At 42.5% G+C, this 26,734-nt stretch overlaps 1 protein-coding gene across 7 annotated transcripts; it reads right to left on the reverse strand.

Annotated features, from left to right (window-relative positions):
- Positions 1-375: 375 nt before the first annotated feature.
- EZH1 (enhancer of zeste 1 polycomb repressive complex 2 subunit) lies at positions 376-25,973 on the reverse strand. 7 transcript variants are annotated; one of them, XM_081028391.1, is made up of 21 exons: positions 25,215-25,329; positions 23,936-24,286; positions 18,086-18,213; positions 17,831-17,959; positions 16,798-16,917; positions 15,317-15,437; positions 14,139-14,315; positions 13,065-13,167; positions 12,435-12,598; positions 11,961-12,052; positions 9,973-10,153; positions 9,514-9,710; positions 8,020-8,111; positions 7,029-7,069; positions 6,410-6,535; positions 5,216-5,394; positions 4,609-4,704; positions 4,108-4,189; positions 3,564-3,644; positions 3,059-3,143; positions 376-2,775 (listed from the first exon to the last, which is right to left on the reverse strand). In XM_081028391.1, exons 2-21 carry the CDS (start codon positions 23,976-23,978, stop codon positions 2,715-2,717), a joined length of 2,298 nt encoding a protein of 765 aa, XP_080884517.1. In that variant the 5' UTR covers positions 23,979-24,286; positions 25,215-25,329; the 3' UTR covers positions 376-2,714. The 7 variants fall into 7 exon arrangements, with proteins under 7 accessions (XP_080884517.1, XP_080884522.1, XP_080884520.1 ...); XM_081028396.1 differs by lacking the exons at positions 23,936-24,286; positions 25,215-25,329 and adding an exon at positions 25,920-25,973 and having other exon boundaries at positions 17,858-17,959; XM_081028394.1 differs by lacking the exons at positions 23,936-24,286; positions 25,215-25,329 and adding an exon at positions 25,920-25,968.
- Positions 25,974-26,734: the final 761 nt, after the last annotated feature.

Here is a 26,734-nt window from a genome sequence, read left to right on the forward strand (position 1 = left end):
ACGTCCAGTGAGGTCTGCTGGTCACTTACCCAGCCTGATCCAGCCTCCACCGTGAAGCTGTGCTCTGACTCCGAGCCATTCTAATAAAGCAGAGTGGCAGAGCCCAATCTGTGTGTGGTAGCTGGTGTCATGGTTAGGGGTAAGCGGGATGGTTTTAAGGGAACTAAGCGGAAGGCTCAGGGATTTCTACAGGGAGGCCTCAGATCCTTGCATCAGCCACCAGGAGCCTGACTGGTTCATGCCAACCCCTTCTACTCCCCCAGCCCCAGATCTCAGTGGACAAGTGGAAATCAGAACGCTAAAGCTTCAGCCAAAGATGCCCCTGTACCACCATCCCTGGGTCCTTCCAGCTCCAAAGTACATGGTACAAAACTTGCCAAAATGGATTCTGCCACTTTATTCAGATAAGAGGTCACAAGCCACAGGACTTTAAAGTGCGTGAAATTCACTGGCAATAAAGCTGCACATATACCAGCCTCCCCCACCCCCCCAGTCCCCACCACCTGCTCCATTTATCATGACACGTCTGGTGGGAGGGATTGCGACCCGTCATTAAAGGTGGGGGACAGCAGGGAAAAAGGATGGGAATGCTGGAGGAACAGGAGTACTAGTGGTCTGCAACTGGGGAAGGAGGGATCAACCACAGTGATTCTGCACACTGAGGGAAGGGTGGCATCAGTCTAGCCTCTCAAAGGCTGGATGTAATTTTCTTCCACCGTTGCCTCATGGCCAGCCCCAGGCATTTCAGACAGACCTAACTCCTCCTTCTTCATCTGTCTCTAGTTTTTCCCCTATAATTTATGGGTAATTCAGAGCCCACAGTCCAGCTAGAGGGTATGCCCAATACACAATGAATACAAACCACAGTAGATGTAGATTTCAGAATCATGGTGGGGGCTGGCCCAGTCAGGTGGGAAGAGGCTTCTGTCAGGCGCTGGCTGGGCATGTGCTCTGTGCTGAGTGCATGTGCCCACAAGTGTGGTAAATGAGAGTATGTATGTGTGTGAGTGTGTGTGTGCGTGCATGTATGTGTGTGCATGTCCCACAAAAATCCCTGGGCAGCTGCTTGGCCAGAGGGAACCCCACTCCTTGTTTCATGGGACAGCCAGTGGGGCTGGAGGACGGAAGTCGTCAGCATAGGCTGGGAAAGAGGCTCTGATTCCCCAGAGAGAAGGGAGAAGCCTGCTCCCTGATACTCCCTAGGCTAGTCTGTACCTGCCCACGTCCTTTTTACCCAGCACAATGCTCCTTATTCCCTGCCAGTTCAGCACACTAGCCATAGACACAGGGAAACTCTTTGGCCCCATTCTCATTCAATTCTTCTGTGTCAAGGCAGCTCCTCCGGCCTCTACCAGGAGATGAGACAGAACTGGAGGAGAATCTTAATACCCGTCTACTCCCCCCTCCCTCAGGAATGGCATTTGGGCAAGGACCCCAGAGATCTTAGCTCAAACTCCACCTCAATCTACAGACCTTCTAAAAGAAATAAAGTGCTTTGCTCTGCGTGAATCCCAGAGAGAATGGCACCATGGATTGGCACAGGTAGTCTTCTCAACACTTCAAACACCCTCTGCCAGTCTGCAGTGCACACATGATGCCATCCTAAATACGTGCAATTTGGGAGCCCCTCACCCACTTCCAAACAATATCCTGTCAACTCACCCTTTCCAACAGCAGGTGCTACAGACAGGAAAGTTTATCACACCAACAACCTTCTCCCTCTCTAGTCCAGGCCTGCGTCCATCTACCCGGAAGAGATAAGTAACAGTGGCCCTGTGGGCCTGGCCGCTAAGGGGAATGAAAGGCCTGAAAACAAGCACAGATCCAGGGAACCAGAGCACTCACACCCAGCCCTGCACCCCCCTCCCCACCCCCATATGCTTCTTGTAGCAGCATAATGCCTGCGTGCAGTTGCTAAGCTAGAACTTTGGAAGGAGTTAACAGGGCATTGGCGCTTGCTCCCGGGCATTTGAAAATGTCTCCATCTCCAGAATATACAGAGGTTTCTCAAAACCTGCTAGGCTCCAAGCTTAGTGTTTAACTACTGTTGTCTGGTACTTGCTCTCTGTCTGGAAGGATGGCACTTAGCTTACTTTCTCCCACCATTGAGTATCTATACTTAGGACCCACTCTTTCAGTTTGAACCCTGCCCGAAGGGAAGAGGTTATAAGGTAATCTCTCTCCCATGTGAATTCAGTCTGTGCTGCCCACCAGGCTCACCTTTAACCCAGATCACTCATAAGCTCCAGGTACTAGATTTCACTTAGCCTGTCCTCTCCAGGTCTTAGGACCACAGAGAGATACACTCGCAACGCAATTACTTAAGGACCCTGGATTTGGAAATTAGAATTACAGGCTAATGCTCGTTAGGAACTGCCCAAGCTGATTCCGGAGGCCCACAGTCTGGGTGACAAGAAATCAAGCATATGTCACCCACCTCCAGCCTGTGCTCTCTTCCTCTGAGGCCTGAGATGCAGTCTCTGACTTCTGTAATGCTCTCTCCTGGGAGCCCAAGCCCTAGCTGCTACTGTCTCCCCTCTTACTGAGACAGTTTTGTCCCCCCTGGACACAGCTGAGGCCTCACTACAGAGGGAGTGGGTGGGGGTTTCTTGGTGTGGGAGACACAGAGTGCAGGAAACTCGAGCAGCAGTGGTGTGTGCATGAAAGCAAAGACAGTGCCGCTACCATAAGCGCTGGTGTGGGGCCCAGGAGGGCTAAAGGACATCAGTCTCCCTCTCGATCCCCACGTACTTGAGGGCATCAGCTTGGCTGTACCTGTCCCAGAGCAGGAGGAGGAACCAGGTTACGATACAGGCTTTTGTGATTAAAAAGATGGGGTCTCCTCCCGTTTCACTTCCTCTCTCACTTCCTAGCGGCGGTTTACCATGTGCCCCATTCAGAGGCAAGGCGCCAGAGATCAGAACAAAGAAAATGCCCTGACCACTGTGACACCCTCTCCTTCATCCCTAGCACCCACCTTAAGCCCCCAAATCAATTCCAACAGCCACCCTTTCCACCTCTAGGGCCACCTCCCCAGGACCATTCCTGGCTGCCTCACCTGTAATCAAAGAAGAGCTCTTCGCCAGCCTGAATTGCCCTCTTGGCAAAAATCCCAATCCGATGATCCCCGTTCACCATGACCACTGCAAATAGGATAAACCCAGGGCTAGGTTCCTAGTCAACCCTAAGGCAACAACCAGCAGTGATGCTGGGCTGATTGTCTCAACAATGCCAGTGAAGACAGAAAAGAAGTAGAATTAGAAAGTAGTCAACGAAGGTAGTTGCCTCTATGCTTTTAGATCTGCTTTTCTGGTTAGTGACATGGGGAAAGAATTATCTTTAAAAGACTCATGCTTGTGGGAAAAATGTTTATAATGTATTCAGTGAAAAAGGCAGATTATAAAAGTGGGAGAGGAGGGGGCTCAAACGATACCAGACATTAATCATGATTATCTTTGGACAAAAAAAATAACTCAACTATAAAAAAGCTGAATAATGAATGGAGATCACAGTAAATGAAGTATCCATCCTCTACCCCCATTCCCAGATCACTGGGAACTCACCTTTGGCATAACAGTTGGGGTTCACGGAATGGTTGGCAAATCGAATTTTGTTTCCTTTCCGGGTAGCATCCACTACAAAATCTGTAAACCAAGAAAGACCATGAGCTCAGCAGGCAACTCCACAGCTTCTTGAGCCTGAATTTAAAATCAATCAAATGGTAACAGAAGCACGACAATCCAGTGGGAATTTTGAAGCCCAGTGTACTAACAGGAGCTGGGAAAGCAGGCTGCATAAGAATGCCGACTCACGTGGGAGCACTCCTTTTAGGTCTCCCCCTTTTTGTTGGAATCATGGATCTCCTCTTTCCATCTACTGGGCAGGGAGATTTCTGAGGTCTAAGTGTTCAAATTACAAACACAACCTGGAAATGGATGTTTTCCCAAAGCAAGTAACTGTGGCTCATGGTGTCTCTGAATTCAATCTCACCACCTTGTTCTCTGCATCTGTTGGAGGATTCAGAGCTGATCTGAACTTGGACCACGGCAAGGGAAATCTGGTAGGAAGACCTGCCAAGACCACCTTGGGATGAGAGAGGCTCCATACCGTTGTTCAGGTTGAAGAGGAAGCTGGACATATACTTGTCATAGACCTTGCCTCGTCGATCAGCCTCATCCTGAGAGATGAGCTGCAGAGACAGACAAGGAACCAATAGGGAGATCAGGCTGCCTGCTCAGGGCATGGTACCTGCCCTTAGAAGGATGGGGATGGGGCAGTCACACATAGGTGCTTAGTGAGTATCATGGTAAAAATCGTAAGAGATAGAGCTCAGATTATTTCGTTCCAACCCCCACCCAGGCTGGCCAGTTTTAAGGTTGAAGAGAGTCCCCCACCTGCCCTGCTTGTGTGGCCTAAGCTGCCAAAGAGCCGAAGAAGAGTGGTTTGTTTCAGGATTACAAACAGTTCTGTGGGATCCCCTGAGAGGTTACGTGAGAACTCAGCTGAGTTATTTAGAGATTAAGTCACAGAAGTCTGGACCACAGAAAATCAGGGTTTCTCATCAGTATCTCCCCAGATAAGAACGTGGGCCAAACCAGCAGCACTCACCTCACCACAGTACTCAGAAATGAACTCGTTCTTCTGCACAGACTCCTTAATGAAGGTGCCCCATCCGGCCACATCTGAGGGGGCCAGCAGCAGGTGCTGGGAAAAGGGAGTCAAACCTCAGACCACAGGGTGTGTGAATGAGGGCTGTGTGTGCCCAAGGTGCACGTGGACGGTGGGGGAACAGGGTGGAAAGAACTAGCAACTGGTAAGAGGATCTGAAAACAGAAAAAGGTCTAAGCCACTCTGTTCTGGTAGGAGGGAAAACAGAAAAGGGAGGTGGTGGAAGGAAACATGACACCTCTTCCTCTAGACCTGGGGATCTGGAGCTGAGTCTGTGAGAAACCACTGCTATGTGTCAAGTAAAAATAGACAACATCAATGACATGTCCATCCTCTCTGCTCCTTTCAGTCTGGCCAGTTCAGGGGGTCACTTTTCTGATCCCTCACTGGGAGAGAAAACTTGATTAATTCAGTAAACGTGTCTTTCAGAATTTACAAGCACTTTCATGCACAAACCTTGTAAGGAACCCGTAGGAAGAGGCTACTCAGGGCTATTTAGTCTTTCCCATTCCATTATCCGGCCCAGAATCCTGAGAAAAGCCCTCACCTTCTTGAGGCCACGCTGGATGCTGCAGTTTTTACAGGAAACCACTTTGCAGTCCCAGTGTTCAGAGGCCCCACAGGTGAGACACAGGTCGGGGTCGCACTCTCGCACTGCCAGATAGCAAGGACACTGCTTGGTATTGCACTGGGTCTTACAGCGACAGCCAGGGAAACGATTCTGACCTGGGAGGGGTGACAGGTAAGATTAAGAAGAAAGCAGGCTAAGGTTGGGGCTCAGGTTTGACTCAAGGGACAGCAGGGAAGTAAATGTTATGTGTTCAAGAATATTTGGCAAAATAGGGGAGCCGTTCCCTTCCCAATAATCAACCAACACTCAAATTTTTTTCTAATGAAAATGGGTGTCTCCCAACATTCATGCCTGAGAGTCCAGAAAGCAGGTTTGACTATGAAGGTGTATGTCCTAGATATTCCCCAACAACTCTCCTTTCCCTTTGTTGGTGGAATTTGGAAGGGAAGTAGACAGTACCCTAAAGAAAATGAAATCAGTGCTTTTCAGTGGTAAATACTCAACATCAAAACAACAATCATTCTGAGAAAAGAATGCATCCGTCTATGCTACCCTCCTCTACCCACCGCCCTCCCCAGCACAAGCACCCCTCTGTTGTGGTTAAGACTGCTATCTGCTACGGGTTAGGAGGTACTTGTAGCACAACTGCCTGGGCACCGAGTTCTGCCAGCTTTGGGGGCTGCCATCACTGCCTTGAGAGAGGAAAGGCATGGTAGGATAAGAAGTGAAAGAGAAGCACTTTTAGCCTCTATCCCACCTTCTGCTAACATCCAGACTGACCTGATGTTAAAACTCCAGATGTTTAACTAAAATAGACACACACAGAATTGTAACCTGTATAAGTTGTAAAGCAACACCCTAGAAAGGAACGCTATGACTGTACTATAAGTAAAAAGATACCCATATTTCTTAATTCTGCCCTGGAAGGTAAAGTTGGAAAAGCATCTGACTTCTGTCTAACTGTTACTTTCAGAATCATACACCAAAGGGTTTTTAAAAAATGACTTTTCCAGCTCTTAAGTCTCTTATTTCCTCTGTAGAATGCTTAAAACACAGCAAAGAGAATATCAGAATGCCCATAAGCAGCAAAAGGTGCAGAAGGGGAGGGAAACCTGGTTTGCAATGAGGCCAACTGTTTCAGTAGCCTACAGGGGAAAACAGAACTCTTACAGTCTGGGTTGCACTGGCAGAACTTCTCACAGAAATTCTGAGTCATGATGCAGGGGCAGGTGCTGTCACAGGGGCGGTCTGGGTGGTCGCAGGGTTGGTAGTTGTACACTTGTGTGGAAGAGTTATCTAGGAGAAGAAAGAATAGGCCGGGACACTGCTGTGCCCACCCTCCCTCGCTGCCCTCCCTCCCAAGTGTCCAATGGCCTTGGTTCAAAGGAGACTTGTTCTAACTATAACCTTGGACACCCATTTAGAACCTGAAGTGAGAGGCAATCCTAGATGATGGTTGTTCCTAAGCTACAGTGGGGTGATTTGCTTTGTGAGGAGAGTGTGGAAATGGTCTGGGACTACAATGCAGCTATTCCAAACATTAAGTGACGTTGAGAACCTGGCAAATGGCACACTATGAAAGCCAGAGACCACGAGGCCCAGAACTCTACCTCCTAAGAGGTCTTCGCAGCTGCAGTGAGAAGCTGAGCTGTTCTCAGCTGCTGCAGAGATATCTGCAACCTGCGGAAGAGGTACAGGGTCAACAAGTAAAGCTGCAGGTGGGGCAGGGGATGGCCACAGGGGTGAGACCTCAAGCTAAACTGCCGAAGAACACCCTGGTGGAACTCACCTTTCTTCAGCTGAATTTTCCTACAGTGTGCAGCCCACAACCTGAAAAGACAGCCAGGATGGGTTTGGGTCACAGCCCTGTGGGACTCTGCAGATTTGGGTCCAGGACAATGTAACCTGCTCCAAGGGACTGCCATTTGGTAATTGGGGAGCATCCTCCCCAAATCCCCTCACAGGAAGCCTTCACTCTGGGACACAGAAGCTAGAGCTCATCCCAAACTCAGCTGGCCTATTCCTCAAGATTTAAACATAAACAATAGCCCCCTTAACAAACATACATAAAACAAAAACCAGACACGAAACAAAACCCAACCCTCTGTATCTACTGTTTCTCCCTCTCGCCTCTCCCCAGCCTTTGGGGAGGTGGAGATATGGGGGAGTTTCAATACGGGGAGGTAAGCAGGCTTTTCAGGAATATGCTCTGAGTGAAGAAACTGAAAGGGAACTGAAAGGAACAGGGACTTCCTTCTATATCTAGAACCGGTGTTAGTTCCTTCCTTCAGTAGGTGATAGTCATTAGGGAACCAACTCAGGCAGAGTGTCAAATTATTCTTAAAAAACTTCCAACCCTAAGCAAAAGCTAGCTAGAAAACAATGTTGTTATGCAACTCAGAAAAACAACACAAGTGCCAAAAACTAACAAAACAAAATAACTCTGGTCAGGGTTGAGAAGTGGGTATACAGAAGTAACTAATCACCCAAGGAGGAAAATGGCCTCAGGGTGGAGCCATAAGGCCAGCTCCACGTTCCACCGGCCAGGAGTTTAAATAGAAAACCAGATAGCTATCTCGTGATGCACAGCATCTAGGGACAGGGGAAGGGCTGGCTGATCCAAGGCACAGACCCGCAGGGAGCACTGGGAAGGCTGGCCCTCCGTTGTGCAATGCCAAATGGACGGGCAGTAGCTAAAGAGGGAGACAGATGGAAAGTCCACGGGGAGGTCAGAGCACAGGGAACAGCCTGGCCACAGAAAATGTTTTGTTGACCCTTGCCTGTGCTTTCTTTTCTTCTTCTGTGAGGGGTTCATGAGCTCATCTGTTGGCAGCTTCAGGATAAGTGATTCTTTGACTGCAAACTGAAAAACCTGGAAGAGAAATCCGAGAAGACCTGTCACTCCTTCTTGAGCTAGGAGGTCATATAAGTGACCCAGCGAGGTGCTGGGCTTGGGAGGGTTCTGGAGAGTTCGAAGGCAGCTGACCGAGCATCTCTTCAGTCAGGGAGAGACACTGACGCTGACTCTGAGTTAATTCTTATGTATTTGTCCTGATTCGAGAAAGGAGAAATACTGAGCACAGTTACAGCTTTCCTGGTCAGTAGCTTTCATCTACTGCTCTGCCTGCCAAGCCCTTTACAGGCTGATTCTTACCAACACTTAGTTAGCTGTCTCTCCTTAAGAAGGGCAACTTTGGGTACCTTGTGTAACAGTGTTTAAGACCTGACATAAATAGTACCACCGGGCTAAGCACTGGCTCCCTCTGCTGGTAGACAGCTGTCAGAGCTTTAACTACTTCAGCAGGACAGCATTTCAGGAAGACCAGGTCCCTTTCATGGTGCTTTTTCCCTTAAAGCATTCGTTTTTGGCTCTTTCTTTCCCATTTTGGTTATAGGCACAAAACTCAGAATTTTGCTTATGCACACAAAGATTGTTTTGCACCCAATTTGATAGATCTTTACATTAAGAACCTGTGCCTCAGGGATATAGGTCTGAACTCCACAATGAAAGCAAAGGGCACTTAAATTTCTGGTTCACTGCTTGTTCTAACAACAGGAACATGAAGAAGAGGCAACAGAGACTCCTCCAGAAGTTAGGGAGCCAAGTGAGCAGGGCTCAACCTCTGGTGTTCCTTTTTCACTGGACAGATTGGCCCTGATACCTGCCTCTCCGTACCTGTTCTTCAGGTGGGAAAGGGGATGGCCAGCTGTCCATCCTGAGTCTTCTCACTGCAGGCTTTTCCTGCCTCCAGAGCACTAGTGGCGACTATCAAACTGTGATTCTAGTGATGGTATGAGTAAGAAGGGCGAGGTCCAGTCCTAGCTACTAAGGGTGATAATTAGAAAATCTAGTGATAGAACGTTAGAAGAATAAAGCAATAAAGACACTGATGGACGGAGCAGTGGCTGCGACTCAAGGCAGGAGCAGGAGTACGCTAGGAAGGTCCCCAGAAAGACCCAGGAGTCCCTTCTAGGAAATGAATATGCATTTAGAAGGCAGAAACCCCCAAAAAAGAAGCTAAAAGGGTATAGAAACATCCAGAAAAGTTAGATAGTGGCTAGAGACAGAAATAAGAATTCAGGAAGAAGGAGAGCAGGTCCCCAAGCATTGGTAAGCCTGGCCTTTGCAGGAAGCCCCGTGTTTGGGGAACCCACTTCCTGACCTAGCAGCACAGGCTCATGAGAGACTAAGCCTGAGACAGCTTCTCTCCACCAGGCAACTGACAGAGCAGTGCATGAAAGGATTGCTTGTTCCTGCTACTTTCAGACAGTACCTGCTTGCACGTCTTAGTTCCCAGAAGCCTCGCTATTGAACAGAAGTTGTTGAAGTAGGTGCCATGAAAGACTCGGAAAAGAGATTCTTCAGCCCCAGTCCATTCCACAGGCTCCGAGGGTGCTTCCACTACACAGAGCTGAGGTGGGGCCGGACTAGCCTTCTGTTTTGTGGGGGTCTGACAGCGAGAGTTAGCCTCTAAGAGAGGAAGAAATAAGAGACACAGAAGGTGGAATGCAGATCTCATCAGTAGTTGGCCACAAACTCAGAAGTACTTCATTCTGCTTTAAAAGGCGGCAGAGTTAGGAACAAAAATATTTCTTACATCCACTGTTTATAGGTAAACCTGTGGAAAGAATGACTAATTTTATAAAACGTAGTACTGTTAAGGGCTAGCAGTGGTCCTGGGTCTACCAGAGTCTTCGTGTGGAAAAAAAAGAGCATTTTCTGCTCACTGTACCTGAAGAACTGGAGGCCCAGTCATTGCCTGTGTCCCTGTCACTGTCGCCTTCTTTAGTTTCAGCCACGGCAGAGGCTGAAGTGTTGGAGCAGGAAGCACTGACCATGTGGTGCCTTCGCCGGCGACGACCAGAGCACTTGGAGCGAGGGTTGTGGAGCATGGCGTATTCCTTGGCTCCTTCCTGCCACGGACACACGTTACAGGCAGAAAACAGGAACAGGCCCAGAGTCACCATATTGATCCCACCATCGCAAACCTTCTTTAACATCTGTACTTCGTGCAGTGTTACTGTCTTTTTAATTTTTTTGCTCTATTCCATGTAAGTGTGACCATACAATAGCCATTTAACAAACATTTTAAAACTTACAAACTTATACCTCTTCACAAAAGAAGTATCCCATACAGCAATCTTAAAAAAGATATAATCTATGCATCTTCAACTTTCCAGTGAGTTGTACCTAAAACTCCTTGGCATGTTAGCTGTTTGGAATTTGAGAACACATTCTCCTGTAGATGAGGAGATGAGGTTGAGAGAGGAGAAGAGACCCGCTTGTGAGGATATAGCTAGCTGGTCCAGAGTGGGTACAAGAATCAGGCCTCCTTGTCCCCAGGCCACACTGCTCTTTACATGCTACTGCTCTGCCTCTGTTTCCATAATAAAATGTGTAATCCCTCAATTCGTACAATATTACCACTTAATTTTAAAACTTCCCTCCAAATCAGTATATTAAACTTGGCAGAATACTGTTTCATTACTTTATAACTATGCTTTTATTAAAAGACCAAATAAATATCATTCAGCTTGATCATCTATCTTCTTACCAGACTCGGTTCCCAAAGACTTTTAGATGTTTCTGAAAACTAAATCTACGTGTAAAGGATAAAGGTTTATCATTACTAAGGATATTCAGAACAATATACTGTAGGCCCTACAGGAAATTCCAAAAGTTTTGAAATTAATTGAATCTGATATTATATGCCTATGCTACAATGTGACACACACAGCATCACTTATAACGTATTCTTACTCAAAATGTGTAACATAAATATAATGAAGCCTCCAGATATAATTCTAGCTTATGGGATACAGGAGATAGAGTAACAAGTTAAATGACACCAGGAGAAAATAACAGATCCAGAATATGGGATCATCCTACAAGACAACCAGCCTGAACTTTTCAAAAGGAAAAGAAAAAAAAAGTGAAGTGATTATTTGAGATGAAAAGAGACTGAAAAGACATAATAACAAAATATGATGCATGACTGTATGATCTTGATTTGGAAAAAAACTAGCTATTCTTGGTACCTCTGAAAATATTTGAATATGGAATGGACAGATATTATGAAATTCTTGTTAATTTTTTTAGCTGAAATAATGTGGTTATTTTTAGGAGATGCATGCTGAAATAACAAACAAGCATCAATTATGCAGAAAATAAGCCTGCAACTTATTTTCTAGTAGCATAGCAAAAGATACATCCACATAAACATAGGAATAAAGCAAATACGGAAAAAACGTTATTAAATCAAGGAATAAGGAATCTTTCAATTTTTTTGCATGACTGAAAGTTTTCTTAATAAAACGTTGGAGGGGGAATACTCCAGCATTATATCTGAATATGTACTGATTTATAAAAAGCAATAAAAGAAAACCGGTGCATATACGTTTCTGTAAGTTACAGAGAGAGAGAGAGCTCCAATTCAAACAACACAGTTTAAGACTCTGGAATCTGAGTAAATGATCTTTAGAGCAGAAAAGCCTTCAATGCTCTTCAAACCTCACATCTTTAGACTAACTTCACAGTCCTACTGCCCACTGTCTGGGAGCTCTTTAAGAGCAGAAGTCATGTTTTATTTGCACTTTATGACCCCGAGAATGCTATGCATTGTCTCACTTGGTTTATAGTTCCAGGGGCAGAAAGCCCAAAGACCATTTCCTGCTCAATTTTCAACAAAGTTAACAATGGCAGAACAGCTTGAGAACGTACCAGCAAAAGGAAGCAGTCTGTGCCACATGGTTCTGGTTCAATCTTGATTTCTTTGTTCTTGCGTTTATATACATTAGGGGTAGCATGAAAAGCTGGAAAACACAACACTGTCCTGTTTCCAATGGTTTATCCACTTAACAGGATAGAGAGGAACAAAACTGAATTAGGGAGCTAGTGTAGAATTTAGATATAGACAGCTACCATCAAGGTGCACAAAATTTAATCATTTCTTATATCAATACAATCCTTTCAAAGCTAGGAGGTAGTCAGGAACAATTATGTTGCTGGTTATTCTGTCCTGACCACGCAAAGCAGGCTGCACTATTAAGTGAACAAGTGAAAATAGAACTGGCCCTTTGTAAAACCATTACCTGATCAGAAGCCCGGAATTCTACCTGATAAACTAAAATAAAGAGAAGGAATTGGTGGCTGGGAATGGAAAACAGGAGAGCGTTTCGGAGTAGCCCCACTCACGGTGAAGGAAGCAGTCGTATTTAAAGCAGCGCCGGCAAAAAAGTGTGTGGAAGGAGTGCAGAGACTGCTCCCGCTGCACAGACTTGGCATTGGGGCCATCGATGTTAGGTGTGCACTGAGGGGGAAGTGCATTGGGGTCTGACATCTCTGTTAGTTCTCGATACCTGTTTAAGAAAAGAGAGACAGAGTTCCTTCCAAGGAAATGTCTCCATTGAGAAAATACAGATTGAGTACTGACAGTCATCCACGTACAGTCTGCCAAGAGAAGATAAATGCTTTTATGGGTCTTGTTGATGACGGAATGATATATAACACTGTAATTATGTTAGGCTGGGCATGTGTCTGAAAGTAAGGGAAGGGAAAGATTTGAAAAGCATGGTGCTGGAGTAACTCTCCAGAAAAAAGGCAGAATTTTAAAACTTCTCTGCACAGACTTACTCAAAAGTCAGCCAACGATGACACTTAATATGGAAATGGGCATTTAGAGGTAAGCAAGTAAGCAGTACTCAGAAGTGAGAGCAAATCACAATGCACTTACCATAAACAAGACTTTTTATTAACCAAACATAGGCTTGAATAAAAATTTTGCCTGAGCACTCTATATGGCCTGAGGGGCGCAACTTTCCCTACCTCTCCTTCATGTCATCTGGGACACCATTCTCAGGGAACATCGAGGCAATTGCGCTGAAGATCATGTCATTTGGAAACTGTTTCTTGGAATTCTTTTTGTTGCCTGAATTTGAAAAGACAAAAAGTTTCTGCGTGCTATCTATAATCAAAATTTGCAAGCAAAGCTGTTAGATCATTTTCCTTTTGTCACAGCACTTTGCTAAGAGCTGCTTTGTTAACTTAACCATTGACTGTTTGGGACTACAGAAAGAAGGTCAAGGCTATCTGGACTTATCTAACAGGCTACCAGTAAATAAGGAAATCAGAGTCATCTACATATGAACAACAAACCCACATTCCAAGGAGGTGAAAACCAGAGTTTTCATGGAAAGACATGAATACAGAAGAATCCTATCATAATGTTGGTGGTGAAGAAAAAGACTGATACTATAACTTAGTTATAATGAGAGAGACACTATGTCCCTGAACATATAGTGCAATTAAATAACAGAGTACAATTAAACATTAAGTAATTAAACATTAACAACATGGAAAAGTACTCATGATATAAGATTAAACAAAAAGGGATATACAATTATATATGTGTGTAAACATACACATGGCATGATACCAATTTCGCATAACATATACAAATAGGTTAATTTATATATACAGTTTTTAAAAATTGAGATGTAATTGACATATAACATTGTATTAGTTATATATATATATATATGTATATATATATATACACGAGTATACATTTTTTAGGTCTAAAAGGAAATATTAATGCTGGTTATTCCTACGTAGCAGGATTATAAGGTAATTTTATTTTCTTCTTCATAACTTTCCATGTTTTCCAAACACACCATTTTTATAATCAGATGTGAACAATGATTCTTCTCTAAGTTCTTGTACCTTTTTCTTCAACTAGGTCACAATCTTAAGCTATTAGTCAATAGCTTAAGATTTTTTTCCTTTTAGGTGGACCAATGACAGGCACCAACAGCCTTTAATAAGCAATAAACTTTTATTTTTTCTTTCTTCCCTTTCCCTGTTACTTTCTAAGTGGAATAAGGAAGTGGTGCTACTTACCTTCAATAGCATGTCGTTTTCTCTTTCTTGTTACTGGCAGATCTTCCTTGCTATCATCTTGCTTTCCATCAGCGGTGTCATTGTGCCCTTCTTCCTCTTCATCTGAGTATTGATTCAGGGCATCTACCAACTCCAGGAAAACAGCATCACTAATCAGGACAGATCCAGGGATCATCTCTGCAATGTCAGGATTAGAAGGATGAGCAGTAGTTGTTTCATACTCCGTTAGTGCTCCTAGGAACGTTTTGTTATATTCACTCCCAGGCCCAGATAGATAACATGTACATACTTTCATATGGACAACCAGGGAGTTACAATCATTTGATTGGCTCTTACAACTGTAACAGTTCAGCTGGCTAGAATGGGAAATCCAGTTATAGGCTTTATTTTTAATGGGGTACTTCACTTCCTCAGTCACAAGTCAATCTGTATTTATGGTCCAAAATCTCACAACAATGTGAAAACAATACAAATTGGATAGAAAAAGAATGATAAAATGAAAATGTACTTGGTTTCGCTGCTGATGGATCAGTAGTGACTCCTCTGAACCAAAAGGCATTTTTTTCTAAAATCATACTTACATATACTACAATTTAGGAGAAAGTCTTTGAACACTAGGGGGCGCTGTGGATAAATACATATTGACATCAGGACCCTCAACTGTCCAAAAAGCAGGTGAGGCCGGCCACTGGTTTGCAAATCAGTGGGGAGTTTCTTTCCATCTTCCCACTTCTTACACATGAACAGCTTTTTCCAGAACTACAACCAAATCCAAATGCCTTGCTTTTAGGAAAGTCACGATATTATAACCAACTTCTGAGAGATCCAGGGCATATCTGGATCTAAGTAGGACAGAGAGGTCATGCTCTTTGCCGTTCTCAGAGTAAGGACAGTGAGGAACAAATGGCCTTGGACGGATTTATGGAAAACTTCTAAGATCAAACTTATCCGTCCTTTCTTTCCAGCCACTGATTACTATATGATCCTTTCATGTCCCAACTCCTTTTAAAATGTAACTGGAATATTTTTAACATAAAATTATTTCCAGCCAAGTGATGACATTGAAATGTTCTTCAGTGAGTATTCCACGAGGCAGAAGATAAAAGGAAGATAGTGATGGACCAAAGAAGAGGCACCATTCTAACAAAGTCTTTTCCCAAAGAGCTCAGCACCCCTACCTTCTTCACCGTGGACTTTCCCATCGTAGTTATTGATCAGCTCCTCAATGAAAGTCTCATCTTCTTCTTTCACCTCATCTCCCATGTAGGGAATATTACACAAAACTGTCTCATCTTCTACCTGAAATCAAACCAGATATGATTCATTCTGTGAATTCACTATGCATCTCCTCTTTTCTGTTTAATGAAATCTTTTGCTGAGCCTTTTTTGCTGCTTGAATTTCCCACAAATGACTTTTGTCACAGGGTTTCCTGCATTTTAAAGACTGGCCATTTTGTTTTGCCAATAAAACCTCAAGTAGAAGTGGGGAGTAATACTACTTTTTTTTTGGGGGGGGGGGAAGTCAGTTTAACTACTTGGTATTAACTACCAAATGTTTGTCATGATACTGAAAATGATACGTATTCCACCAACACCTAAAATTTGATATCACATTTATTTTTCACAATGATTACACTTATTATCTCATTTTATCCACTAAACATCATTGTGAAATAGGTATTAATATCTCCTAAAAACAATCTAAAAAGTCTTCAATTCTAATTCTTTTCATAAGTAGAGAAACAGATAAATAAAAAGGAAGGCTTCCAAGAATACACTCAAATAAAATTAGAATATTTAGAATAGAAACTGGGCAACCATAAAAGTTTTAGATATTGTATTATACACAGTAAGACTAATCTCCCATAATCATAATAAAAAGTTATGATTACAACTCATGTCAATCATATACCATGGGAACCTAAAGTCAATCACAGTGTGAACTATGAATATTTTCTGGCAATAAGCAATATCAACAGATTTTTTAGGAGGGGGTTCAACAGAGAATACAGTCATTCTTAAATCCTCAAGTATCACAGTAAAATGACTCTAAAGTTTTATTCCAAGAGAGGATTCCCTTCTGTAAACCTATATCCTATTCCAGTCAGCAGAAATGCTATCTATCACCAGGCAGATGATAAGCACCAGCAGTATTTAGACAGGACTGATTATCAGGACCACAAATAATCCTAGTAGGAGTCAGCATAAAGGCCCAGATGAAAGACTTGTGGATCACTGTATGCCTCCTTTATCTCAGTTTCTTTCATAGCATCTTGTCTTTAGGGGATTCAGAAAGGATTGCGCCATCAGCAGGGAGCTGTCAAGATGCTTAAGCCTCAAGCGTCTGATTTAAACTGCATTTAACTGCACATGTTACATAATTGGGCCAAGGTAGTAAGGGAAACCGGAGTCTTGCCCAGTCTCATCCATTCAAAAAAGAACAAGCGTTGACCCAGAAGTATACTTCAGAGAACACAAAATCTAACAAGTTACAACAACTCGTAATATACTTTTTCGAGTAAATAAATTACAAAAGCATTCTGCCCTGCATGTCCAAGCTTTAAGTATACTTAAACAATATTTACCCTTAGAGGAGCGCCAGCATATCAACATAAGAAAATCATCTAGTTTAAACAATCACAGTGCTTTCAATACATACCATAAAGTTCTGTTGGAGAGGGGACCAGGAATACATGATGGGAACCAATGCAACTGTGTTCAGAGACCTCATTAACATATGCTGGCTTGCAAATCCTGGGAAAATGCTCTCTATGGTACACTGAAATATAAGCAACAACATGGAGAGGGAAAGGCAAACACACAACCCAAGAGAGAATTGTAGTTTCCTTCCAACATGATCCCAGTAGCCTTCTAATTCTCGCAAATTAATAAGCTGAGGATTTTGTAATGGTCAATTCCTAAAAGGAACCACTGCACTGTAAACCTGTGGAAAGCAGCAACTATCTCTTATTCACCTTTGTGTCCCCTCCCAAGTCCTGCATAGTGTCTCCTACACTCAAGGATGTTTATTTCAAATCCTACATTTGGCATTTGTTTCCATCTAAAACTGTTGGACTCCTTGGGCTGTACACAACAGCAAAGGGCCTCTGAAAGTCCTAAGAAAAGAGGGGGAAGATGAGGAAGTTTTCTTGAAGACCTAAACTTTAAGAGGGTGGATATCAGCTTAGCTGCACAGGTGATGGGGTCAGTAAAGGGAAGCAAAAGAATTATAGTCATATTCTGCTTTGGGAAACAAAATTCCTCTCAATACACTACCAGCTTTTTATATTTTAAAAATATTATCTCTTTAAGAAACTAGAATGATTTGTAAATTTACAATAAGGGATGTCCCTTTGATCAATATATACCTGTCCATTATCCAGGGCATTCTTTTTCTCAATATTAAAGTACCTGAGGTGCCAAAGGCACACAAAAAAGGTTGCTTTGAAGCCTGGACGCAGGGCCCAGGAAAGTAGACAGTCAATGTCTCATTTTTCTATGAAACACTCCTCATGATTATGAGCGTTAACTGAGGAGAACAATAGGTGAAAAAGTTTTTTCAGCTACAGATTTACCATCCTGGTTATTCAATGTTGACTGTAATAGCTGTATCCATTATCCTTACTCACTTTCTAATCACAAATCCAAATCCAAGGAAGAGAGGAAGGCCGAGCTTAGACACCCAGAAGTACCTTTTTGAGAAAAGGATGCCCACTCACAGGCTTCATCAACTGGACAGGTTGAACACGAAGCTTCTTCCATTCTTCATTGAGGATCTGAGTTTTTTCTTGAACCTTTGCAAAATTTGCTACATACAGAGCCTAGCAAAGCCAAGAAAAAAGTTGTCAGGATTTCAAGAGAAGAGTTTTAAAAGAAAAGATCCAAACCTTTCACATTGGATCAATATATTAAAATATAAAACCTTTCACTTGGGAATTATTTTTTACCTTTGCACCCATATTTGCCTGAAGCCGTTTAAGTTGTCGAAGTCGCATGTATTCAGATTTAACTTTTCTTTTCCAATAAGTGATACATTTGGAAGTGGGAGGATTTGGTATATCCATTTTGCTATAATCTAAGAAAGACAGGGATGAGAAAGAGCATTTTACTGCCTGAAAATGAAGCATTCCTCAAACTCAAACAAACATGGTCAGTAATGCTTTCATTCCCATTACATTTATTTATTCATGAAAACATATGCTTAAAGAACCCAAATCTATGAGTTCAACATAAAGTTCAATGAAAAGATTTTACATCAGCAATTTCTGGTCAGATTACCAAAAAGCTTAGCCTCTGCTTCCTCTGGTACTTCGTTTTTAATTTAGCACTCAAGAAGTTCTCTTGCAGATATTTAGAAACTTGGATTACTTGGAAATTTGGAAGCCTACTCACTATCCTGATTAAAAGAAATATTCAGCAAGAATTAAGTTAATATCAAAGAGCTTCATGGAAAGATCCATACTGCAAAACTGTACCTGTCAAATTATCTAAATTTACCACATGCCTAGCAATAAAGGTCAGATATGACAACAGCATAATTTCATCTCCAGGTTAACAGAGAGACATAGGGAAATATATAACACTGCAAAAACGTGTGTGTGTGTGTGTGTGTGTGTGTGTGTGTGTGTGTTTGAATTAGGTTCAAAGTTTTAAAGAAGTACTAATTATAATACACTCTACCTACCTCATAGAATACAAGGGGAAGTGTTGGGTTTTATAATGTGCCTTCTGTTCTTTAGAGGAATGGTAAGACATACAGGCAAAACAAATATTCAGCTTTTCAAAAGAGAATAGACAGTGGTTTTAAGTCAGTGAAGCATATTTAGATACTGATACCCTTAGTAGGACACTCCCCCATAACTACGAAGACTGAGGTCTCTGCCACCATTATTTCTGCATGTAAAACAGGTTTCAGTAATACTTCATCCCATTTGGGAAAGGTCATTTATTTTCTTAAATTCTATCCTTCCAGTCATGTGTACAAATATATTCTCACAATTACCAAGTTGACTAACCTGCTTTTCTGAACCAATTTCTAGGCTCAGCCCACAGGCCTATCAATATTTTAGAGAAAGAACAACATTAAGTATAAAAATTCAATAAAATCTACATGATTATGTTTTTACTCTATACTCACTACTTAGGTTTCCTAGAGAACTAGTTCTATTTATTTCACTTAACATTTGAAAGTTCTGAAAACATTACAAGCAGCTATGAAGAGCCAAAATTTGAAACAGAAATTAAAATTTCAGGCTTTGATTTTTTTAAATATTTTGGGGGAAAAAGTTTTTTTTTGGAGTTTAATATATTTCTTCTAAATAAGTATTTTTAAATTACCTGTTTTGTTTTGTTTTCTCCTATAAGAATTGATAGCACAGGGGCAAAACAACAAAGTTTAACCCACTGTCACACACATGCCACAATCAGATCATGATTATGCTCTCATGCACGTGGACTTTATTTCACTTGATAAACCAAATGGATCAGAGTAATGCTATGTGAAATTTAGACGATAAATGAAGGAAGGAATAGCAAAGAAGCAGACAAAGACTCACTGTGTTTACTGTAAACTCAATCAAGTGATTCAAGCTCTTAAAAACAAAATTCCCTGTGAATTAAATATTATCTCTCTGGAAGAAGGGAATGAAACATCAACATAATCTAAGAATTTGAATCCCAGAGTACTAAGGTGCTGGGTTATAAAAAAATTAAGACAACCTGAATTTCTTTCCTACAAACGGCACCATCTCACTTCCTTCTATGTCTTTTAAATACTTCTCATTCCTCTATGGAATGGGGCCAAAAGAGGGACTTTTTTTTTAAAAAATGATAAAACTATTTAAGAACATACACCACACTCACATGTAATATTAAGTAACTGTTCGTATAATTTCTGCCCTGAACAAGCTTAATAATATTCTGCTCCAGAAAATGAAAAAATGGTTCAAATGTAGGACAAAACTGCCTTTCTCAGAAAACTTAGGTTACCCTTATTGAGATGCAAATGACCTAAATGTTACAGATTATAATCCATTGAGACATCGTAACCTCCTAAGAAAATGGGTTTTAATTGCAATCCCCCTTCCATTCTTTTTGGAAGTCATTTCTCTTTTTGAAGTAATAAGCGTAGGGCAGGTTGCTCCCTCCATTTGGAAAAGGACACAATCCATAGCTGCTTGGGTGTGTGTGTATGTGTGTGTGTGTGTGTGTGTGTGTGTCTGTGTGGCTTTCTTAGGGGAGATAGCCACAGAAAAATACCAATATTTTTATTACAGAAAGGAGTTATAACTGAAATGTGATCTCCTACAGTCTGTCAAAAGAGATGACAGTAAACACACAATAGTCCAGTAACTAATGGCACTATTGCTAATTTTACTCAAGTACTTTATTTGGCCAGAGGAGTATACACAGCTACACAAAAATGCCATTGAGTTTTAACCAATCATAATATAAAATAAGCCACACTTCCTTCTTTTACAATAAAAGTGATATTTGAATCTCATATGACCATGAGTCAATATTTATTTTGCTTAGCTTTCTAATGGGTCTTCAACATCTCTGAAAGTTTATTTGGCAGTTGGTCAGTCCCCACTGGGTGTATGAGAAAGATGAGATGTACTATTTGGAACAGATAGGTATGATTAAAATAAACACCTGAAACACAGTCATAAGACGGGTTCTGATAGCATCTGGACACTAACCAACAACTATCACTTCAAAGGTTTTAAAAAAAAAAAGCAAACAAACAGAACACTCAGCATTAACTATAACAGGACAGATTTAAAGAAGTGGGTTCATTTGTCTTGGGCAAAGGGAATGGCACATAAAAAATACTTTATATTTCTACTAGATCTACTAGATCACTGACTTAGACATGCAAAACAGCATTTATATTCCAATTAAGCATTAAGCTACTACTTAAGAGCTTTTCATTATGTTCACCTACACAGTGAAAATAAACTCCAAAACATATGCTGCTTTGGTCAAGAAATTAAAAAAATAAGTCTTTATATAAATAACTCCTACAACTCAATGCAATAAACAATGGCAAAAAATTTGAACAGCTTTCACCAAAAAAGATACAGGAACGGCAAACAAGCACACAAAAGATGCTCAATGTTATTAGTCATTAGGGAAATGCAAATTAAAACCACAGTGATGTACTATTACACACCTATCATAATAGCTAAAATAAAAAAAATTGATAATACCAATTGCTGGTGAGTATGTAGAGCAATCCTCATACACTGCTGATGGGAATGCAAAATGGTATAGCCACTTTGGAAAACAGTTTGCCAGTTTTGGGGGTTTTTTTCAATAAATATATTCTTACCTTATAACCTGGCACACAATTTTTAATTATTCAAGAGAAATGAAAATGTACGTCCCCACAAAGACATGCACACAAATGTTCATATCATCTTTATTCATAATAGCCAAAAAGTGCAAACAAGACAAATATCTAAGGATTGGTGAATGGATACAAAGTACAGTATATACATACAACGGAATATACTCAGCAATAAAAAGGAATGAACAGTTCCTAAACATGCACAACACGTCTCAAAAGCATTATGCTAAGTGAAAGAAACTAGAGACAAAAATTACATACTATATGATTACATTTACATGACATTTTTCTAGAAAGCAGATCAGTGGTTGTCAGGGGCTGGAGTTGGGGAAAAGGATTAAAAGGAAAGAAGCTTAAAGAACTATTCTGTGATGATGAAAATGTTCTATACACTGGTTATGGTAATGGTTATTTTGACTATGTACTTATGTGAAAACTCACTGAACTATATATGTAAAATGATTAACTTACTGTATATAAATTTTTACCTCAATAAAACTGATTAAAGAAAAAAAAAGTCTTTCTTGATGATAAATCAATCCAGTATTTTCTAGAGACTTACTATTAAAAATCTGTAGGCAATTTTACCTTTTTAAAAAAAAACTCTTGAATGACTTCAGAATGAATAATAGAATGATCAAAATTGGTTCATTAACTGTAAAAACTGTTATATGTATACTAATATGTTACTAATAGGGGAAATTGGATGTGGAGTTTAACTGGAACTCCCTGTACTATCTCTACAGGTTTTTTTTTGTAAATCTAAAACAGTTCTAAAAAAAAAAGTTTATTTTTAAAAAAGAATGATAATTGGAAATAAGAACTATCTTATTTACATGTTAAATCTCTATAGGAAAAGAAAGCTATAAAAACTTGGAAATCTTTCCCTAGAAAATTGGATCTCAATTTGCTTCCAAGGCTAAAACTAGAATGTAGTCTGTCGCTAGCTGGAAATGGGAAAACATTATGGAAATGTTTTGAGATAAAACATTTAAGAAACAATATTCTTAAACTTACAGAGATTGAGAGCAGAATATAAAAGTTCCAAACTATGAAGTTCCTTTATTCACATAAAGTTGCCCCTTTGCAGAAATAGTTTGTCTTAGGGGCAAGTTCAATGTCTTGACTACTTTCTCTTTTATAACAAATAATTTTATTGACCAGCAGGCTAAGTAAGGCTTTGGAGGCGATGGCACTGTAGACTTTTAACTTTTCCATGCCATTCTTTCCTTTTCAGTTCATGGTGGAGTTGAAACATAAACAGTAGGGGTGAACCTACCTCTGCAAAGAACTCTAGTCACACACAATTGAGTCATTCTGGTGATCGCCAATTTCAATATCCCCATTAAAATCAACTCTGTAGTGGAGTGCACACAATGACAGATCAATCAGTATCTATCAAGCACATCTTTAATTTGTATCCTTCCACTTCTCCAAGGTATTTATATTTGTTACTAGTTTGCGCTTCTGGGCACTATACACATAGGAAAAAAACTTTACTAACAGGAAGCTGTGACCCTGACTTCTTATATAAAATAAAGTTATAGCATTAATATTGTCCAGTGTTGCTTTATTAAGAGAATCAAGTCACGTGCACTGGAGACAAGGGTGATAAAAATCAAAGCAGGATTAGTTTTTATGAGACACAAAGGAATATGCTGGCCCTTAGGATATACAATGCTGATTTAGAAGAGATAAAGCAATCTCCTAACAGGCTAGAGCCCTACCTAGGTTCTGTACTAAGCTAGCATAAAGCTTAATGTTTAGTGACTGCTCATTACCATTCAACAAAATCAGGACTTTTTAGTTATTCCATTTTGAATCAAAGTATTAGGGCAAGTGTGTCAGCGAACACAACACACCACAAACTCCAACTACCCATTAAGAAATTCCTAATTTTAAAGTTTGGAGCCCTGAAATCCCACCGACAGGTTGATGGACCAAAGAGGTAGGAAGAGCCCAACACACAGTTTGAACAAATTAAAAATGAAACAAACGAAAAAAAAGCTGAGGACTTTCTGGAATGGAGGTATTCCCTAAAAGCAGTTTTTCCCCATATACCCTCCTCTGCAATCCTAATCTAATCGGAATAATTCTCCACATGCCTTTTCGTTTTTTTCTTTACTTTACCCTATGTAGAAATGTAATGTGTTTTTAGTGTTGCTGCCTCAAACCTTTTTGGGGAAGTCACTAGTTAACAAAGCAGAAACTTTTAAAAGTTAGGCCAAGAGAGGAAAAAGTTATACTATTTAACTAAATGAATTGTTACATGTTTCAAATAAGGCACAAATCAAGGGCAGTAACTGTTACCCACAAGACTACAAAAGCCAGATTTCAGATATCAAAAACTAAACAGACAAAATTAGTATTTTAAATAGTTTTTTAAAGGCGTGCTAATTCAATGGCAAGTAAGATAAAAGAAACAAGTCTGATTACAGTTTCTCACCTTTCCCCTTCTCACAAAAGTCGTTTTGGGAGTAAATTTTCATTTTTTAATCCCAGGCTCCTTATTCTAGTGCTGTTTCAAAGAGAATTAAAGTAATACCCTAATGAAGAGGTCATTTCAACCTCAGGGAGTTTTAAATTTGTAGGGTGGGAGGGGGGACCGGTGGTTCAAGCAGTTAGAGCTCCATGCTCCTAACTCCCAAGGCTGCTGGTTCGATTCCCACATGGGCCGGTGGGCTCTCAACCACAAGGTTGCCGGTTCAACTCCTCAAGTCCTGCAAGGGATGGTGGGCTGTGCCCCCTGCAACTGGCAACTGGACCTGGAGCTGAGCAGCGCCCTCCACAACTAAGACTGAAAGGACAACAACTTGACTTGGAAAAAAGTCCTGGAAGTACACACTGTTCCCCAGTAAAGTCCTGTTCCCCTTCCCCAATAAAAAAATCTTAAAAAAAAAAACAAAACTTGTACCTTGGCATCAAGTTCCATGACTGGACTACAAGTACTCTGCCAGTTCCTAACAGAATTAGGATCCAGCCCCAGAGATCTGCTTACTATTTATGTATTCGACAGATCTGTACTGGGCACCTACTGTGTGCCTAGCACTATTTTAGGTGCTTAGGGTACATCAGTGAATAAAACAAACATCCCTGCCCGGGAGAGTTAATTCACACTGTGATACGCACACACTTACCATAAACCTTGACGATAATACTATCACTGCATTTTTATATATGGTCCTTTCCTTTATTATACATGTGATTTTAAAAAAGTACGTATCTTCTAACACACACTTTCTTCTATGGAAGCAAGCAATCTCTTACCAATGCCACATCAACCCAGCCCTGGGGATTCCAAGGCTTCACGGGGCCAAGCTCTCACACCAACCTCTGACAGCACCTTTCCAGGCTGGAAACTTCATTCAACGCCAGTTTCCTACACTTCAAGGCCCCGGGTGGGGGATTTTTCTCTTCAAAGACGTCAGGGCAGCGAACCCCAGGCGCGGACCACACTATGAGCGCCGCCCTCCTACGCAGGCAGTCTGTTCCGTCACCTGGGCTCCTTTCCTCATCCTCACCCCTCTGGCCCTGGACTACTCCGTTTACAATCTTACCTTTCACCCATAAAAACCGGCTCTCAAGATGCCACCCGCGCGGCACTAACCTCCCTCCAAATCCCTTCCTCCTCCCCGCCCCCGAAACACTTTCTCAGTAGTCACTTTCTACCTAAATGATTCTGTCCCACATTTCCCACGGTAACACGCGTGTCCCAGATACAACACCTTGCTTTTGCTTCACGGCGCTTTCCCTTTGATCCCCGGGAGAATTCCGGGGTGGGCAGGGGTTGGCGCGGGACCAAATTTGCAGAGCAGCCGCCTCTTAACTCCGGACTGAGGCCGGGGAGGCTCGGGGGCGCCCAGGGCGCACACCCTCAGGGCTCGGTCCCGAGCGAGCGTCCCCTACACTTCGCACCTCAGGACCGCACTCACGTCACCCTCGTCCCGACGCTGTTTTTACCGACACCCTTTCCTCCACACCCCCCAAAGTCACCGCAAGCCGAGCACCCGTGTGTGGCCCTCAGGGAGCACAGCCCGAGGGCCCCGGGAGTCCACCTCGCTAAGGGCCCCCGCTGGTGCCACCGCCCACCCGCGACCTCCAGAAGCCAGGGCTCCCGCCCACCCGGCCCACCCCGCCCTCCAACGGGATTCCCCGTCCCCGGGCCCGCCCCCGCCGCTCCTCCTCCTGGACACACCGCCCTCCCGGCCTCAGAAGCGTTCTCGCCAGGGGCTCTCTCCGCTGGTCGCCCCCTTGCCCCAAGTCCTCGGAAGCGGGTGTGGGCGCCCCGCTAACCCCGGCCAGGCAGGCAGTGTGCCCCTCCGCTTCCTCCCAATTCCCTGACCCCTTTGCCTCTCCCTCTCTCAGGTCCCGGGTGGCGAGGTGCCGAGGCCCGGCCCCAAAGCCCGGCCCGGGCTTGTTTACTCACTCACCCTCCATCCCGAGCCGCAGGGACCCGCCGCTAGGACGCCTGCGCGCCGCGGCCCCGCCCCCGCGCCGCGGCCCCGCCCCGCGCCTCCACCTGCGCGTGCGCACTGCGCCGCCCGCCCTGCAGGTTGGGCCACCTGAGCTGCCTTCTTCACACGTCTGTCATTTGGCGCCAACATTACCCGGAACTCAGGAGTCCGAGGTGGTGCAGCCCGAGCCCGATGGTTTCCAAGGTGGCGCTACCTGGGGACAGGAAGAGCTCTTTCGAAACTTCGAGGAGCCACTAATATCTTCTTGAAGACCTTATCCAGGGTTGCACCATCCTCACGTGCCGGTGACAAGGCACATCTCACTTCAGTATTTGAAGCCAACTTGGAACCCCTTCATACCGATCCCTCACACGTACCAATACCCTTAAAGACTCATATGGGCTCTAAGTTACCCTTCTTGCTTTATTTACACCTGTCTCCCCCATTTCTGTCAATAGTTTTTTCTAGTCACCTAGATTCAAATTAGCCTTGTATCAAAGTATCTCCTCGGAAGATACCTAGAAGTTACAAAGGCAACTAACTTTACAGGAGAGAAATTTGGCAGACATCACCTTAATCAAGTGATCAACATTAACATCGCTAGTGATGAGATATTTTTATTAGATTGGGTACCTCTCAAGATGATGCAATGAGGGCACAAAATCACATCTGTGGTATTCTTGAAAAAAAAAAACGCATAAGCTGAATTAAATCATGAGGAAACATCAGGCAATTCCAAACTAAGGAGCAACCTACAAAATAACTGACCAGTATCTTCAAAAAATGGCATG

Source organism: Rhinolophus hipposideros, assembly GCF_964194185.1.
Source record: "Rhinolophus hipposideros genome assembly, chromosome: 20".
Taxonomy (NCBI): Eukaryota; Metazoa; Chordata; class Mammalia; order Chiroptera; family Rhinolophidae; genus Rhinolophus; species Rhinolophus hipposideros.

Bases quoted from the DNA above. Each gene is read 5' to 3' on its own strand.
- EZH1 (XM_081028391.1), bottom strand. From the start codon at position 23,978: ATGAAAATTTACTCCCAAAACGACTTTTGTGAGAAGGGGAAAG. The intron at 15,438-16,797 runs GTATGTATTGAA...GTTTGATTTCAG, and splicing joins CTCTCCAACAGAACTTTATG to GTAGAAGATGAGACAGTTTT. The intron at 8,112-9,513 runs GTACTGTCTGAA...TTTCTCTTCCAG, and splicing joins GAACTAAGACGTGCAAGCAG to GTTTTTCAGTTTGCAGTCAA.